This window comes from Orbicella franksi, chromosome 12 (assembly GCF_964199315.1).
Source record: "Orbicella franksi chromosome 12, jaOrbFran1.1, whole genome shotgun sequence".
NCBI lineage: Eukaryota > Metazoa > Cnidaria > Anthozoa > Scleractinia > Merulinidae > Orbicella > Orbicella franksi.
The window spans coordinates 26,538,405-26,553,916 of NC_138156.1; the positions used below are offsets into that span (position 1 = coordinate 26,538,405).

General features: G+C 37.5%; 1 protein-coding gene across 1 annotated transcript; it reads right to left on the reverse strand.

Annotated features, from left to right (window-relative positions):
* Positions 1–5,630: 5,630 nt before the first annotated feature.
* Positions 5,631–9,179, reverse strand: LOC145463348 (antimicrobial peptide damicornin-like). Its single transcript, XM_081447098.1, has 4 exons — positions 8,869–9,179; positions 8,451–8,555; positions 6,876–7,023; positions 5,631–5,844 (listed from the first exon to the last, which is right to left on the reverse strand). Exons 1-3 carry the CDS (start codon positions 8,966–8,968, stop codon positions 6,905–6,907), a joined length of 324 nt encoding a protein of 107 aa, XP_081303224.1. The 5' UTR covers positions 8,969–9,179; the 3' UTR covers positions 5,631–5,844; positions 6,876–6,904.
* Between the last annotated feature and the right edge of the window lie 6,333 nt (positions 9,180–15,512).

Sequence of the window (15,512 nt, forward strand, 5' to 3'; positions counted from 1 at the left end):
ACCAAACCAATCCTGTGGGAGTTGAACTCTTTTCTTATAAAAACACTTTCTTTTGTTCCAATAAATTTGCGCGGCTGCTGGCCACGTGACTCAGTGAAAACGCTCTTTAGGTAATGGTATGAATGCGAGTGCAATAATTATTTACACTACGAGTGATATTTGAAGATTCCCTCAAAATTGAAAGAATTTTCACATATCTCTAGTAGTCTTAATCCTTGATTGCTCGAGGTTGCCTACGATTACTCATTTATTATATGACTGAGAAAATTGCTAACGTGCGCGCATTAATTTGCACTGCAGCGCAAATTAAAAACTAATGATAAATTGGCCTGCTGTCAGCCAATCACAATGTATTACTTTTCTTAGTCGTATATTAATAGGCCACGTTCGATATATTAGTATTCTAACATGGCTTCGCGGCTTTCAGGACAAACTTCTATATTTGGTGGTGTTTTCTTCGTATCCAATTCTCGTTTGGGAATTGACAGACAAAAAAAAAATTAACAAATTTGCAATTTTTACTCGAAAGTCGCGGAGCCATGTTGGAATATTAAGATATCGAACGTGCCTATTGCTGAAACGCTTCTTTTGTTCAGTGTATTTTACCCCACCTCCGCCCTGCTGACTATTGACCAAACAATTCAGAACTGTGGTGACTACATCAGTTTGCCAGTTGTTAACATTGCGAGGAAGACAAGGAGAAGAAAAAACACGATCATTAAGTAGTTATTATGACCATAAATTTTGGTTTTGAGTGACTTTGTGGAATGAAATCAAACTTGGTAAGAATAAAACTGAGCCCTAACAGGATTTGATAATAGATCTCCTCTTTCAAAGCGCGCGTATGTCACTGCTTACTTTATAGCTGAGAAAATTACTTCATTGTGATTGGCTGAGAGCAGGCCAATTTTTCGTTCACTCTTAATTTGCACTGCAGTGCAAATTAACGCGCACGCGTTCGCAATTTTCTTAGTCATAATAAACGAGTAATCGAACGAAGGCTCGAGAAATTAAGGATTTACAATACTCATGATATTTGGAAATTCTTTTAAATTGCACTCGCTTATGAGTTCGTGCAATTCTGAGAGAGGTTTGAAATATCATTCGTACTGTCAATCCTTAATTGCACTCGTATTCATACAATTACCTGCACTAATTTTAAGTCCTAGTTTGAGATTGTTATCGAAAAACAACCTTGTCATGCTGTTAACTCTAGCCCTAACCCTAACCCTGTGCAAACGTGGCTTCCCTCCCCCCACCCAGTGTGAAATAAATATGCCAATACTTGCTACCAAAAATGAACTTATATAATTTTTATTGCTTTATAGAATTTCTTGATAATTTATCCGATTTTTTTCGTCAACTTGCATTGTAAACAGACGTGAGGGTGATGACCTGTACTGGAAAATCTGCAGAGGGAAAGGAAAACATTCGGTAAGGTTAATTGTTCTGAAAGACTTGGAAAATTAAATTAGCCGAACTCCGTTCTAGGAGTCTGAAAATTCTAACTCGCTGTTCTAGCTAACAATGACTCTAAAACACATGCTTCATATTTGATAAAGGAGCAACCTTTGCATTAATTAACAATTAGATCATGGCCATTGTAGATTCGTTGATTGTCTTTTCTTCCTCTAGAAAACATCCACGTCAATTTATCAGCGTCGTTGTCGTTCTCCGCAAATTCGAGAATTCTGTCATATTCTATGAAAACCATGAGCAATAATCGTGTTATGGTTAATATTATACGGGTAATTCTATGACTAATTTCATTCACCTCTTCAGTTCTCGAGTTTGCTCACAGAGCACTTTGATTTAGTTATCGGCCGAAAGCTCCCATAAGAAGTTATTCTTCCTTACCTTGTTGATCCACTTGCCATGATTTGCCAGTGCCTCCAGTTTTTGAGATTGAAGCGAGACTAAAACAACGACAAAAATAAACACTAACAGCTTCTTGTGAGACATTTTCGCGAAAACCTGGTCACTTTACAATTCTTCCGGCAATCAAAAGATGTACTTACTCCTCAGCCCTTACAGCCAGCATTGTTCAGTAGCACTCGATCAGTAGTTTTCATTTTTATTTTCTTGCATCTTGTCGTTAAGATCTTACTGTTGGTTTTTTTCCTTCCCGACCAATCAAACGAAGTGAGACTGAAGTTATAGCTGACCCGTTAAGCTTTGTTGATCGGGTCAATCAACACAGAAAACCAACAGAATGATTTTCACGGAAAATGAACCGCAGGTAATTTAGTGGAACTTGTGAGCCGCGTGTTGCGCTTCCTGCCAAAGTAATTTACTCAATATTGTGTTTGCTTTTATGATGTGGGAACTACTTAGATACTCTGACCGGAATTCTCAGCTTAAAATTCCATATGTCATTAGAAACGTTTCTCGTGATGAAAGTTTTTCAAGTTAGATTTTTAGTTAGGTTCAAGTTAGAATGCTTAATCCTTTCCATTGGGTCACAAGAGTAACAGTGATAGAACCCGGTCATGGCAATTTGTATCATTGGCAATATTGCCTCAACGGAAATACCTCTAGAAAAAAAAATTGAAAGGTACATAGTGATGTGTGTATAGGGGAGACTTCTTATCGTCGAGTTTTTGCTTCGAGGTTTTAAACAATATTAGTCTTTATACTGAAATTTTTAACCGGATAGTAACATTCCAAGGTAGAAATGAAACGGTCGAAGAAATTTCCTCTTGTTCAAGGTAGATAACTGACACAGAGCCCTAACCAGAAAAAAACATTATGACAGAGGCAATGTCCAAAGTTAAATTCTCTTCCTAGGTATTTAGGGTGTTTATGGGGCTATGAACGACAAAAAACTAAAACGAAAACAAATGAATGAGGTATAAACAGTGATACATAAACATATGCCACTACTGAAAGAAAAGAGAAAAATGCTACCTTCTGAAAAGTATGCTAAAGCAATTTTTGGAACCCCCCAAAGCTTAATGATATTTTTATGAAATTTTCGTAGATTTCTCATATACGCAGACATAGTATTTTAAGGCGGAATTCTTAACTACTTGTGGTTTTTAGAGAATAGTTGTAATTGTGTAGCTACTCAAGTAGGTTTATCTTGGCACAAGCACGCTTCCGACGAGTTAGGACTGTACAAATACACCGATCATCTCTGTACATGTCATTGACTTTTGTTTTTGAAACGAAAAATTAATACTGTAGAGTTCCGACACATTGAAATGATAATTTTTGAAATAATAATTCTTTTCATGCAAGGACTGTTCAGTTAGCTAAAACGTGAGCAATAACTCCTCTTTTGACCTATGCGAGAGCCTTCTCGGGCCGTCATTTTAATGTAACGTAGCGCATGAACTTGGAAATTTAAACGTTTTCTATAACAAAATATACCCTTAGATTGCTTACGCAATCTCCGGGTTAATGAGGAACCCTGTCGATCTCAAACGTTGTAAAACGTCAAGCTCTTAGAGGGTCTTAAATCTGATGAAGCTTAAACTTCAGAAGGATTGGTAATTTAAAATTTTGGAAAATGATGACGTCACATAAAAACAGGCAATAGGATCTCACCCCGGTACCCTTGGTAGGTCTCTCCCCTCATCCCCATCAAGAGATTGAAGGAGAGCTTGCTTACCACGCCGATACACTTTATCTGCTTCTACCATGTCTGCGTCGTTCGTCATGGCTGTAAAAAATATTCCAATAAAGTCATGAGTACTTACATGCATGACTTATATCCCAAGAGATTATCAAGGGAAGAGACTGAATCCCCATATAGGCCTTATACCAAGGTAACCCCTCTTAAGTTATTTTTAGACATAGTACCCAGTTTGTCCGCGTAAGTTATTCGCGCGTTGCGTGGATGTTTTGGTAGAGGATTTGTTTATGTGTCCCTTCTTTTCAAAGCGAAGGAAAAATAATCTCCAAAGCTGTGGGGATGCCTTTTCTCTTATATAAATATCAAAGAAGTAAAAAAGTGTATATATTACAGCTTCAAAACAAAAAAATGATTGACTATTCATTGAGTGGTGCATCATCAGAACCGCAGCCGAGAGCAAGCAGAGAAGCTGTTTGGAGATCATTTTGTATTTATGCTCTGTGGGACAACCTTCTTCAGTGACTTGCACAAAGACAAACTTTAGCTCAAAATATCCCCTTTAACCGGAGGCATTTATACTCACAGAACGTAGTCAATCTGTCATCATCTGTTACTGTTCTGTGGTGGTTCTTTAAACCCGTAATCATTCAATTTACTCATTTTCTAAATTTGTGGGTATGTGTTATCATCAACCTAAAGACAAATCCTCATTTTGTGACCTTTAATTTAGCCTGCGTAGCAGACGTATAAAAGGAAAGGGGTGAGGGAGGAGGAAGGGAATTCGGGAAACAAAATGGAGGAGTGGGAGGGGGGAGGGAAAAAGGAACGCGTTCCCTTCCCCGAATTCTCTTCCTCCTTCCCCACCCCCTCCCCTTTATACGCCTGCTACGCTAGCTACCTTTTATTGAACTGCACACTGTTGAAAAAGCCAAACACTGTATTGAGTGAAGACAAATGCCACTGCGCATTTGTGTAAAGGGTCATTGCAAAGTATGAATTTGCCCACATGTAGAATATTATCTCAATAAATTTTGAAAACCGTGATTGAAGAATTATCACATGTGGTTAGCTGATAGTGGAAAGCAGACATAATTACACTTTTAAGTCAGTAGGATTCATGGCATTAAGAGAAAATATGAGTTCTTGTACTTCCTGTCAAGATTCGATATTTACACTAGTTGCTATCATAGCTAACTTATTTGAGATAACACGAAGAAGCTGACTGTTAGGATCACGGAATTGTAATGTATTAGATGTAATCTGGTGTCGGGAATAGCATTGCCTAATTCCACGTATGACACCTTTTCAGACATTAACAGCGACCAACAGGTTAATTGTAAGCCCAGCATTCTAATGCCGTTAAATGAATTAATAGCTTTACATTTGATGAACTGTGCAACATACCTTTCCAAAAGTGAAACTTTTGTTATTTTTGTCAGGCACTGTTTAAATGTGATGGTTGTAGCATCAATCGATAAAGAATGGTTATAACGACCAATCAAAATCTAAGTGCTGGAAACTGTTTTGAGCCACCTTTAGTGTGTAACCCATAAATTAGTAAGGTGAGGTAAAAACTTTATTTAAATTTTACCAGATCAGCTTGGTGAAACATGGAGAAATCCTACTAATGTCGAGCACCTCTATGAAAAGATTCTGGGTAAATGTTTCATTTTTCGTGCCCTTTTATACTCCAATAAGTGAACAGCTAGCAGAGGATTGAACGATCGATTGTGTTATTTATAGCCTCACCATTCTGAAACTGACTTCTAGGCCAGCCGGAAGTAACTTTCATTATTTCATTGTTTACCTTCTTTCGCACCTTTAAAAACTGAGAGCCCCCTTATACATCAAAGAGGGAAATGTTACCGACATCTAGATTGTAATTACAGAGAAATATTGGAAATAGGAAATGCATCGAGTGAATGAGTCACCACCAACTCTTTTAAGCGCCTTTTGTCTTCTGTTTGAGATAAAACTATGAAAATACGTATTTTAACACATTTATCGAATCTACGTTTTGGGAAAGAACAAAACAACACAACTCATGAACGGTATATACACCTGAAATTTATTTCAGCAGTTTACACAGTGAATAGTGTATCATACGTACCGCGATTAATAGTAAACATAATTATCAAGTACTACGCAATGTTTGCCATAATTTTAGCGGCTATTCTATTCTAAGCTGGAACATGTACAAACTATAGAGGCATTCCCCCAATCTAAAGCTCAACTTATAATCTCGCATACATCACCAAGGCTGATAACTGCAAAACAGAAACATAGATTCATTAGTAAAATGAGTTAGGAGCCACTAGTCGTGGTCTAATTATCAAATAGACCGTGGTGTATGTTCGCTAAGAAAATAAAACACACTAGAGGTCTAGAAAAACTGCTAGTGGACGCACGAGCGAAATGCGAGTGCATTCAGCAAGTTTTAGACCTCAAACGTACATCATACTTTGTTATTCGCTCTTAGAAAACATGGGATGGTTGTCTAATTGTTTTGGTAGACACTCGAGACTTGCATTCCGAAACCTACAATTCTATGTATTTTTAAGCTTATAAAAGATATAATCTTCCCCTTTTGGCGAGTGGCCAACAATGTGAGGCCAAATCGGCTCCGCCGATTTCCAGAATAAGGCACCTCTTATTTTACTACTAACTGGGAGCTTAATTTGCACGTGCTGGTATCACGTTTAGCATAATATGGTCAATCGAACTATTAGGCGGGCTAACCTTGAATCGGACCTCCACAAATTATTGCCATATTTGAAGCAAAGCAAATTGCAGAGAAAACCCCCTCAAATAAATTGTTTTCAAAATCAAACAAACAATAACTTCATGCAGAACTCTTCAATTTAAACTCTAATCCCGAGGCCTTCAATAGGGTGAATGGTGAGTCGGTGAGTCGATCAGTCCGTACGTCCGCGAGTCCATGAGTCCGTGCATCCATAAATCCGTGAGTCCTTGAATCCGTGAATTCGTGAGTCCGTGAGTCCGTGAGTCCGTGAGTCTGTCAGTCCGTCAGTCCTTAAGTCCATCAGTCAGTCAGTCCGTTAGTCTGTCAATCCATCAATTCGTCAATCCGTCAGTCCGTTGGTCGGTCAGACTGTCAATACGTCCATCCATCTTGTAGAACGTCAGAGACAGTCACTTAGTCAGCCAGTTATTAAGTTAGAATTTTAATGAAGTCACATCAATTTCGTTTTCTAGTTTGCACTCATGCTTATCTGCGTGGACATAAATATAGCAAGTAATAAAGGAAGTATCTCGTACGTGCGCTTTGGAAACAAACCTGTAACCAATTTGTCGATCATTTTCCCCTTAGCATTCTTGACAGGTCGACCTGCACTTTCTGGCCGTTAACCTGCCTCTGTGACTGCTTGAATGGCACCAACTCCTGGCCCGTTCGCAAAAGTTTGCGGAGAAATAGTTAGCACATGCTGACGAATAAAAAAAAAAAAAAAATAATAAGATTAGATGTATATAGCGCGAAAATTATAAAATATTCTAAAGCGCTTTACAACTTAGATGTAAGATTACGATTATATCAACAAAATAAGAAAAAGGTATTTAAAAATAACACAGTTTAAAAACCATATTATAAGACTATGGCATGCTATACGCTAATTTGTCATCGTGTCTACTAAAAAAAGTAAGTTTTTAACTTTGATTTAAAAACAGGTAGGGTTGGAGAGAAAAGGTCCAGAGTATGCAAAGGAGCGATCACTAAATGTCCTGTGTTTGGTTCTGAGGACAGCGAGGAGGTTATGGTCTTGGGAGCGCAGGCGGTAAGTTGTGTTAGTCTTTATGAGTATAAGGAATTAGGCCTTAGCAAAGATTTTATCATTTGATGTATAGAAATGCTTCAGCCATTGAGAGTAAGAATTGCTTTCGATTTAGATTCGTATATACGTCTAAATATTTCATTGTTATGACGGCCGCTGAACACGTGTTTTTTCAATTTTCTCAAGCAAAAGCTAAGTGGAATTTTTAATTACCTTTGAGGAAATTGCGCAATTGAACTTAAGCTACTCTTAGCAAGAGGATCAGAATGTGATAATGATGATGATGGTGTGATGACGATGATGACGACTCAGATCATAATGATATGATTGGTTCGTTGGTGAACCAATTGTGAAACCATGTGCATGTTGGAGTTGGCGGGATATTAATTGTATGATCACCAAGACATCCGATTGCTTTTAGAAGACTTTGCTTGCAATCACTACAAAGGCCGTCTTGATTTAACAGTGAACCAAGAGACACTCCGTGCCCAATCGTAACGCCAATAAGTTCTTTTTTTTTCAGATAAATATTTAAAACCAAGTCGTTCATCGTTGGTAGTTTCGCGAGGACAGCAGTGTAAAACGAAAATTTGAAATTAATTATTTAGCTGTCGAATGTACCACAGGCACAAGATTGTTGAACTTGTAAAATAAACGATCCCGGATTAGTACAGCAAAACGAGGAGAGTTTGGGAAAAAATAAAATTTTGTGGTTAAACGAAACACAAAATTGAAACAGCTCCCTGCGATGTTTAAATTATTCGGTACTACACAAGTATGTCAAGTACTTACTTTGAGAAGCCTCAAACAATTCACTCTTTACAAAATGTAACATGAAATGATTCTTAATCCTTAACAAACTTGAGGAAAGACTGTGGAAAGTGAAAATTCTCAGTTTTCATTTGACTACTAGATAAGAAACTGATTAATGTTTAATTTCATCAACTTTTAACCACAAATTTGTCAATGCATTATTTTGTATGGTACTTAACAGGTGCGATTCCATCCGACAATTCTCGCATTAATTGTTGTGCTGGATGCGGTGAATTCAGTGATAAAATTCGTTCTTTTTTCGTTCTTACCTCTCTTCTCCTGGGCGTCGTCTTTTACATCGTCGTGCTTGAACATTGAGGCATCGAACTCATCTAGGTCATCGGTGTCCTCTGCTAACATTTTAATATCATCGTCTAACAGTGGAAAAGCCGACAGAACAAGAAGTTAGTTAATCCTCTATCTCTTACTTCCACTACTGTTTTTGTTCCATACTTTTTTCCCCTTTGCTTCGATCTTTAAAATCAATTCAACTGAAAACGTTATTCAAGGGTTAAACTCCATGTATTCTTAAAGGACACGACTAAACTATTATTTCTAGTGTATATATAAAACGACAGCTTGTAAAAAAACCACCTATGGCGACTGATCATGTTTCTCAAAAAACAAGTGATGCATAGTCAAGAACATTAGTCAACTGAAATAAAATTTGTTTTGATTTTATCCTACCGTCAAGACCGTCAAATAAGGACGCCGCAGAAGTATTTTGGAACTTCATGAATATCACCATAGTTCCAAGAAGGAAAATTAACACCTTGATAGAAGACATTTTTTCCCAGTTGATCAAGCGTTGCTCAGTGAGATCGTCTTCTGGCGAGGTAGCGACTTAAGTGATTCTGTCAGGAAATGTTCTTTTGTAATATATCGCGCAAATATTTTTGTATAATCAAAATATCAATATGTTTTCAGCTGGCTTTGACCACTAGAAAAGTAGGATAAAACCATATGAGATTTTCATCACTCAACTCTCTCGCATTCTGTGATGTCTGGGTCGCTGGGTGATAAATATCATATCCCACAGCAACCCAGCCAATGTGATTTGGTTTTGATAATTCACGTCATAAAGTTTCATCTGGTTTCTTTCAATTTGGGCGCTTTTCAATTACTCATTAAAATTGTTTTCACATCCGGGCTGGCGCTTGCAAGTCGGACGACTGATTATACAAACTTTTAGTGCCCCTAACGCCCGAAATAAGTTAAGTCGGAACTTGCTATTCCGAACTGAAAAAAGAACAAATGCCTTTTTAATCTGACAGGCTTATCTTCGAGGAAGGTTTGGCTTATATATTCTCTAATAAGTTTGTCATGCATATTTCATCTGGGTTTTTCTAGGTTAGACAATTAAAGAAATCCTTAAATTTTCAAGCACAATTTCTTAACTTTGTTGCTTCTCGCAGATTCTACGACGTTGCAATAAAATTTTATCTAGTGCCTCTTACTCAATCGCTAAATTTGATCCATAAATGAGCAAGCTTGAATGTTTATTAACACTGGATAAAAAAAAAATTTGCATAAGCATTGATAAAAAATAGCTCGTGGTCCTGTGGCGAAATCGCAGATAATATTTGTTTTCTTCATTTTCATGCAGAGCTTAACTCCGAAGCTCAAGAAAGGCAGCTACTTTGATTAATTGGTCTCAACGTGGGATTTTATCGTAAACGAAATTGACAAAAATACATAATACTTTTTTCTCTTTTGAAAACGGAAATGGCTTAAATTTAAGCAATTGTTGCTAAAAACATGTTTTTGAAGAATCGTGCCGATTTGTGGTAAATAAATGTGTGAATTGTCGACTACGAATAAATATTTATCCAAGATGATTTGAGCACACCGCAAAGAGTGGGCAGCAGGGCTAGAGGCGCCTCAATAAAGCCGAAACGAGAAATTAATCGAGATATACCACATCCATCAGATGGCTTTTGAAAATACAAAACTGCAAAAGAAAATTCTTTAGATGGCTTGAAAGGGTTTTTTCTGCGCTAATTTTTAGTGGGAATAAAATCAGCACTTTGCATCTTCAAATACAATTTTTGGGTTAATTTTCAGTTAGTTTAAATGAAATCAACACCTCGAGGCATTTGGCAGTCAAAGAGTGGGAAAATTGAGCTTCCTTAAGGTTTCAAAAAACTACTTTTGGTTGAAATGGCTTAATCGAGACCTCCAGTCTTCTCTGTTGGTAATGCCAGGGAATTAGTTTGTCTAGAATTAAATTTGGGCATTCAAAACAAATAATATGGACTCTCTTCATTAAAAGGAACGCTGACAACCGGATTTTTTTTAAAATATGGCTGTCAGAGTAACAATATTTGTTTGACGAAGACAAGCCTCTTTACTAGACAAAACGTGGAAGTTTGAGATAATTAATTAACGTTGAAACTTATTCGTAAACATATAAAATCGCGATACAAGCATAATATATGTATAAAAAAACAGAGACTATTTTTAACAAAACAGTTGAGCGGACAAGAGTGTTTCTCGCACGTCGAATTTGTGAAGATTAATTCACGGAACAAAACAAGCCGAATTAGTGAAGTTTACTATACACCTGTACTTTCCCACGGGTTGAGATCAGTCAAATACTGTTTATTCAGCCTGAAGTCCGTACTCTCAAACTACTTAAGTACTGTTTTGAAGTCAACAGTTCCTCTACGCTAGTTTCGCTTTACAAGTGTGTTATTTTGATGAAAAGAGAAATAAAAGCACTAACAGAACTTAATAATATGTTTGAAGTACCGCGCTGTCTTGAGGCGAAAGTTAATTTCTTTTACGTCTTCGAATTGCTGGTTTCTGATTGGTTCTTGTGATGGAACGCTTTGCCCCTTTAATATTTTATAACACGGCGAAAGCCACATGTCTGTAACGCCAAGAAAAAAGAACTAAACGAGCATCTGTGAATGAAAGCACTATTTAATTTGTTATTCACATTTCTTGATATTGTTTTGGGTATACTCAAGAATTCCGCCCTTTCGTGTTTCTGCGGGTCTTAATTATTGGCAAATAAGTGGACACTAGTTAATTCAACTTTGTTTAAATTTCTCGAACGTTCTCAAAGATGACTCTCGGAGTGAAGTTTAAAGTAATTTTATCAAGGGTAAAACCTTCTTCACATGCATTCGCCCCCTGGGCGTTCGTACTTTGAGCTTTTGGAAGCAATATACAGTTCTTTATTACAAATGTAACAATCAGCTCAAATGCACGGAAATTTTCATCAAGTAATTGCTCGCTGATTTTGACTACAGAGAACATTATACTTTTTACATACTTTTTACCGTGGGAAAATTACGACGAGACTTTCATAAAAGAGAATTTAAACAAAAATTTCCTACTGATAACTTTTGCCCAAAGGGCCTTTTAGTCGATTTCAACACTCCGTAGGGCAATTGTTTCATTTGAAAAATTATTTACCTCAATCATTGCGAATGTGTAGTTTGCAACCGCCATTTCGCTCTCACACTGCGAGTGACGTGTTTTTACAAAACTCTCTTCCAATCTTGAGATGGGGAACAGTGCTGCAACATTAAGCGTGACTAATCAATTTATTTTGGCGGAACCACTTTGAGATCTTAGCTATTGTATTATCACGCCATGATCCAATTTACGACATGGTGTTAGGAGTCAGTCTATGATGAATAGAGATTTCTACATAAATTGATTTTCTGAGTAATCAGTAATTCCAAAATAGATCTCGACGACTATGGTGAGCCGCCCACGATGTTTGGCGGATGTGCTTAAAAATGATTTTTTTTTAAAGCTTTTCTTCTTTTTAGTCTGTAAATAATACACCCATAACAGTGAAAGATGTTTTAAAACCTTTTTACCCGTTATGTCTGGCAGCTAAAATAGTGGTTTTAAAAATTCATGTAATTCTACTCAGAATGGATGTGTTTAGCAATCGGCCAAATTGTTCAAAAGCAATTATTAATAATAGTAAAAATAGCATCGAATTAACTTCTTTTCGTAATCAGAATCATATTTACTGGTAGTGCTTCGATTCAGACACGTCTCAAGGAAATGAATTAGTTGTGGTGGTGATTGGGGGGATGGTATTCACACTTGCAAGAAGCATTTCCGTCCCTTTTATGACTGAGTTTCCTCCCTGATGGGATTAGATTAATATGACGTACCCCTTCATTTGGCCTTGAACATGCTCGTCGTTTCAGTTCACCGTAATTTCAGATGTTTCTCGATCAGGAACTGTTCTCGATCATTCACAGTTGCTTTCAAATACCTCCCAAAATATTGAAATAAAAGGGGTAGGGGCGTTGCTATAGATACCACTTATCAGCTAAGTCACAGGTACCCTAGGGGTGCCGTTCCCCGTTGTACTCCTGTCCTCTGTTGTTTAAAGGGCGACAACGCTATCTGACGGATAAATTACTAGCCATTTGTATTGATAGCATAGTTTTTTTTGCCAACCCTTATTCACAGCTTAATAACGATTTATCGGATGGATAGAGTTATCTACCCTTTGAACCACTCGCCATTCATCGGGTGAGTGTTGATAAAACAAGCTACCCAGTGGATAAGTGTTAATGCAATAATCTACGCTAAAGTGGATAACATTATGCCACCCTTTGACTAACTGAGTCCTGTTGTTCTACGCTACACGTTTTACAAAAAAACTCAAAACAAAACAAACAAAAAAAGCCAAAGAAGCAAATGCCACAAAACTGTGTTCTAATAACTCTTTATTTTATCTTCATTCATGCAAGATCAGAGAGAAGATGTTTTGGAATTATAATTAATTGCACAATTCTTTTTAGAGATGAAGAATCCACTTCTACTTGATAGGAATGTATTTCCGTAACCGAAAATGAATTGGCATCCATTTTACCTGCATAGCACAAGAAAGGAAGAGGGAAAGAAAGAAAGCAAGAATTAAAGAAAGATTAGCTGAGCTTCGTTCACAATGCAACACCGATGCATCGAAATGCAACATTGGCTAAAGAATATTTCGTTGCTTGGAATTATGTTACCAATTTAAAATGAAATTGCGTACATAAAATTATTGTTATTTCGTTCGTTCCCTTGACGAAGAACCAAGAGCCTCAAGAGCGTTTGGGGGTTCATATGTAACCCACTAACTGGATACTCACAGTTTAAAATGCGCCCTACTTTTTAGCGATGATCTCGATTTCAATTTGAAATGAACTAAAAAAGCATTTGTAGAAGGTGCGATCTCTTCTCTAAGGGCAAATGTCTGATTTGCACGATTATCTGCACTGATCAAAAAATTAGACATACATAGACATAGAGTTTATTTTACTTGGTCGCACACTTAGCTATGCCGGGTAACGGTGCGTCCCTTAGACTTGATAAGTAGAGTCTATAGGAAGCACCAACTTCTTTAGAGGTGCGTCAAGAAAAGAAAATAACAAAGTAAAAATGTATATTTGGGAAAAAATATTTTAAAACTAAACTAAATAAGGTTATATAACTAGTATAATTCATAATTAATTGAACCAAAGCCGGGAAAGTGAGGCATTTCTTACCTCATGCAGCCACAAGAAAAGTCGCAGTTGGCCCTCATCAGAAAGCCATTGTCGTTGTGGCTTCGGCAAAACCTTCTAAATCTTCTACAAAATCCTCTCGAGTACACGTCATTGCACTCTAAGACAAAATTCATTCAAAGGTGTAGCAATTAGTGAACGAACACTCAGTATATAGATTGACCGTTATAATACCAAGAGAAGACCACCTATTTAAAAGTGTTAATTGAATTTTTAGTTCTTATCAGCACTACCCCAGAGGAATTTGAAAATGGAGATTTATTTCTTCGGTTAGGCCTTTCGTCCACACTAATCCGGCACGAAAAGGGAACTTTTCGAAAACGCTCTTCAAACCGGAGAAATAAGTTTGAAAACGTCGGCTTTGCGTTTCAGTGTGGACGGAGAACAATTTAGAAACGAAGCTTTTCGAAAACGATAGCGATACAGTAATCTTCATATTCCCCTGCCGGAGTTTTATTCAAAAACAAATCCAAAATTAAATAACTGTTGATTGTTGTGTTTTCAAATTTCTCCGGCCTAGTGTTGACGGAATAATTTGATGCGTTTACAGCGTGAAAACTCCGCATTCAAATTACTCTAGCGTAGAGTGAACGGGGCCTTATCTGCCGGTCCGATGGTTGGACGGACAGACGGACAGACGGACGGACAGACGGACTGATGGATGGATGAAGCGGGGCACCAAGGAACTTTTAAAACAAGTTCAAGTTGATAAAATGAGTACGCAGTTGCACTAAATGATTTCTCCTAGTTAACTGTTACATGATTTCAGGTTTCCTTTGATTAAGGCAAATATTATTCAGCGAGACGTTTATGAGTGATTGAAATATCGTGACATATCACAAAAGCGCTTCAGTATTTGTGTGTTGCCCGGGGAAGAGGGTCCCCCATTATAAGGGACTATATAGGTATGTGCGGCCCCAACGGCCATAGTTTTTTTCAGCCGTTTTGGTCAGAAATAGGGTAAGGGTTTTGGAAAGCGGGCTGCACATCCCTACCAATTTTACTGGGAGTATCCTGGGGTGTGTTATTACAGAACTTCTAAAGTTATACTCACGAGAAAAGCCGCGGCGATCTGCTGTTAAAGACTCCTCGTCAGGCACGACTAGAAAAAGGAGACAATTTAAAAAGTAAGTAATGTGCTAAGGAACTCAACTAAGGAGTGGTGCCACTCAACTTTGAACCTCACAGCCGTCAACGAAAGGAAACCACTCCCTCTAAACGAACCTTAGCATTACAACTCTGATGAAGGTGGACATAAGCCACCGAAAATTCAGTACAGTAAACAAAAACCTTAAAGAATACTAAGGAACTGTAAAAGGACTTTTCTCAATGTGTCTGTCGCACCAAAGCTTTTGTAATGTTGGGATCTGGGTTTCAAAACACGTTTAGCTCGAACTGGGCCACACGTATACGCTTATTTCATTCGCGCAACATATATTCGGTACGATACGATGTCATCCAAGACAGGCACCATGCAGTATCACTTGAAAGGTAAAAATCACGGGAAATGACGTTAAGCAATTTGCACAAGTAATCACACGAATGTGAGTGAATGGGCTCTGGTGCAATAGAACATATTCGTACTCTCGGAACTAGCTTCACATCGAGGCTAATGCAAATGACCTTAATCGCGTTTTAATGATATTTCCTGGCATAAACCTGCATTACAAGCCAGTTCCAGTCCAATACAGAGAATACGAATATGGCTGTTAAGAAATCACATTACGAGAGAATTTTTGAAAATTCCCTCAAAATTGAGAGACTGCAACTTGAAAGAATTTTCCGATATCAAATGTTAGCGTA

What these genes read in the sequence shown, in the direction of transcription:
- LOC145463348 (XM_081447098.1), bottom strand. Translation starts at nt 8,968, where the DNA reads ATGTCTTCTATCAAGGTGTTAATTTTCCTTCTTGGAACTATGGTGATA. An exon ending in CTTATTTGACGGTCTTGACG is followed by an intron (nt 8,556 to 8,868) that starts GTAGGATAAAAT and finishes TTCCACTGTTAG; the next exon opens with ACGATGATATTAAAATGTTA. An exon ending in CGACGCCCAGGAGAAGAGAG is followed by an intron (nt 7,024 to 8,450) that starts GTAAGAACGAAA and finishes TTTATTCGTCAG; the next exon opens with CATGTGCTAACTATTTCTCC.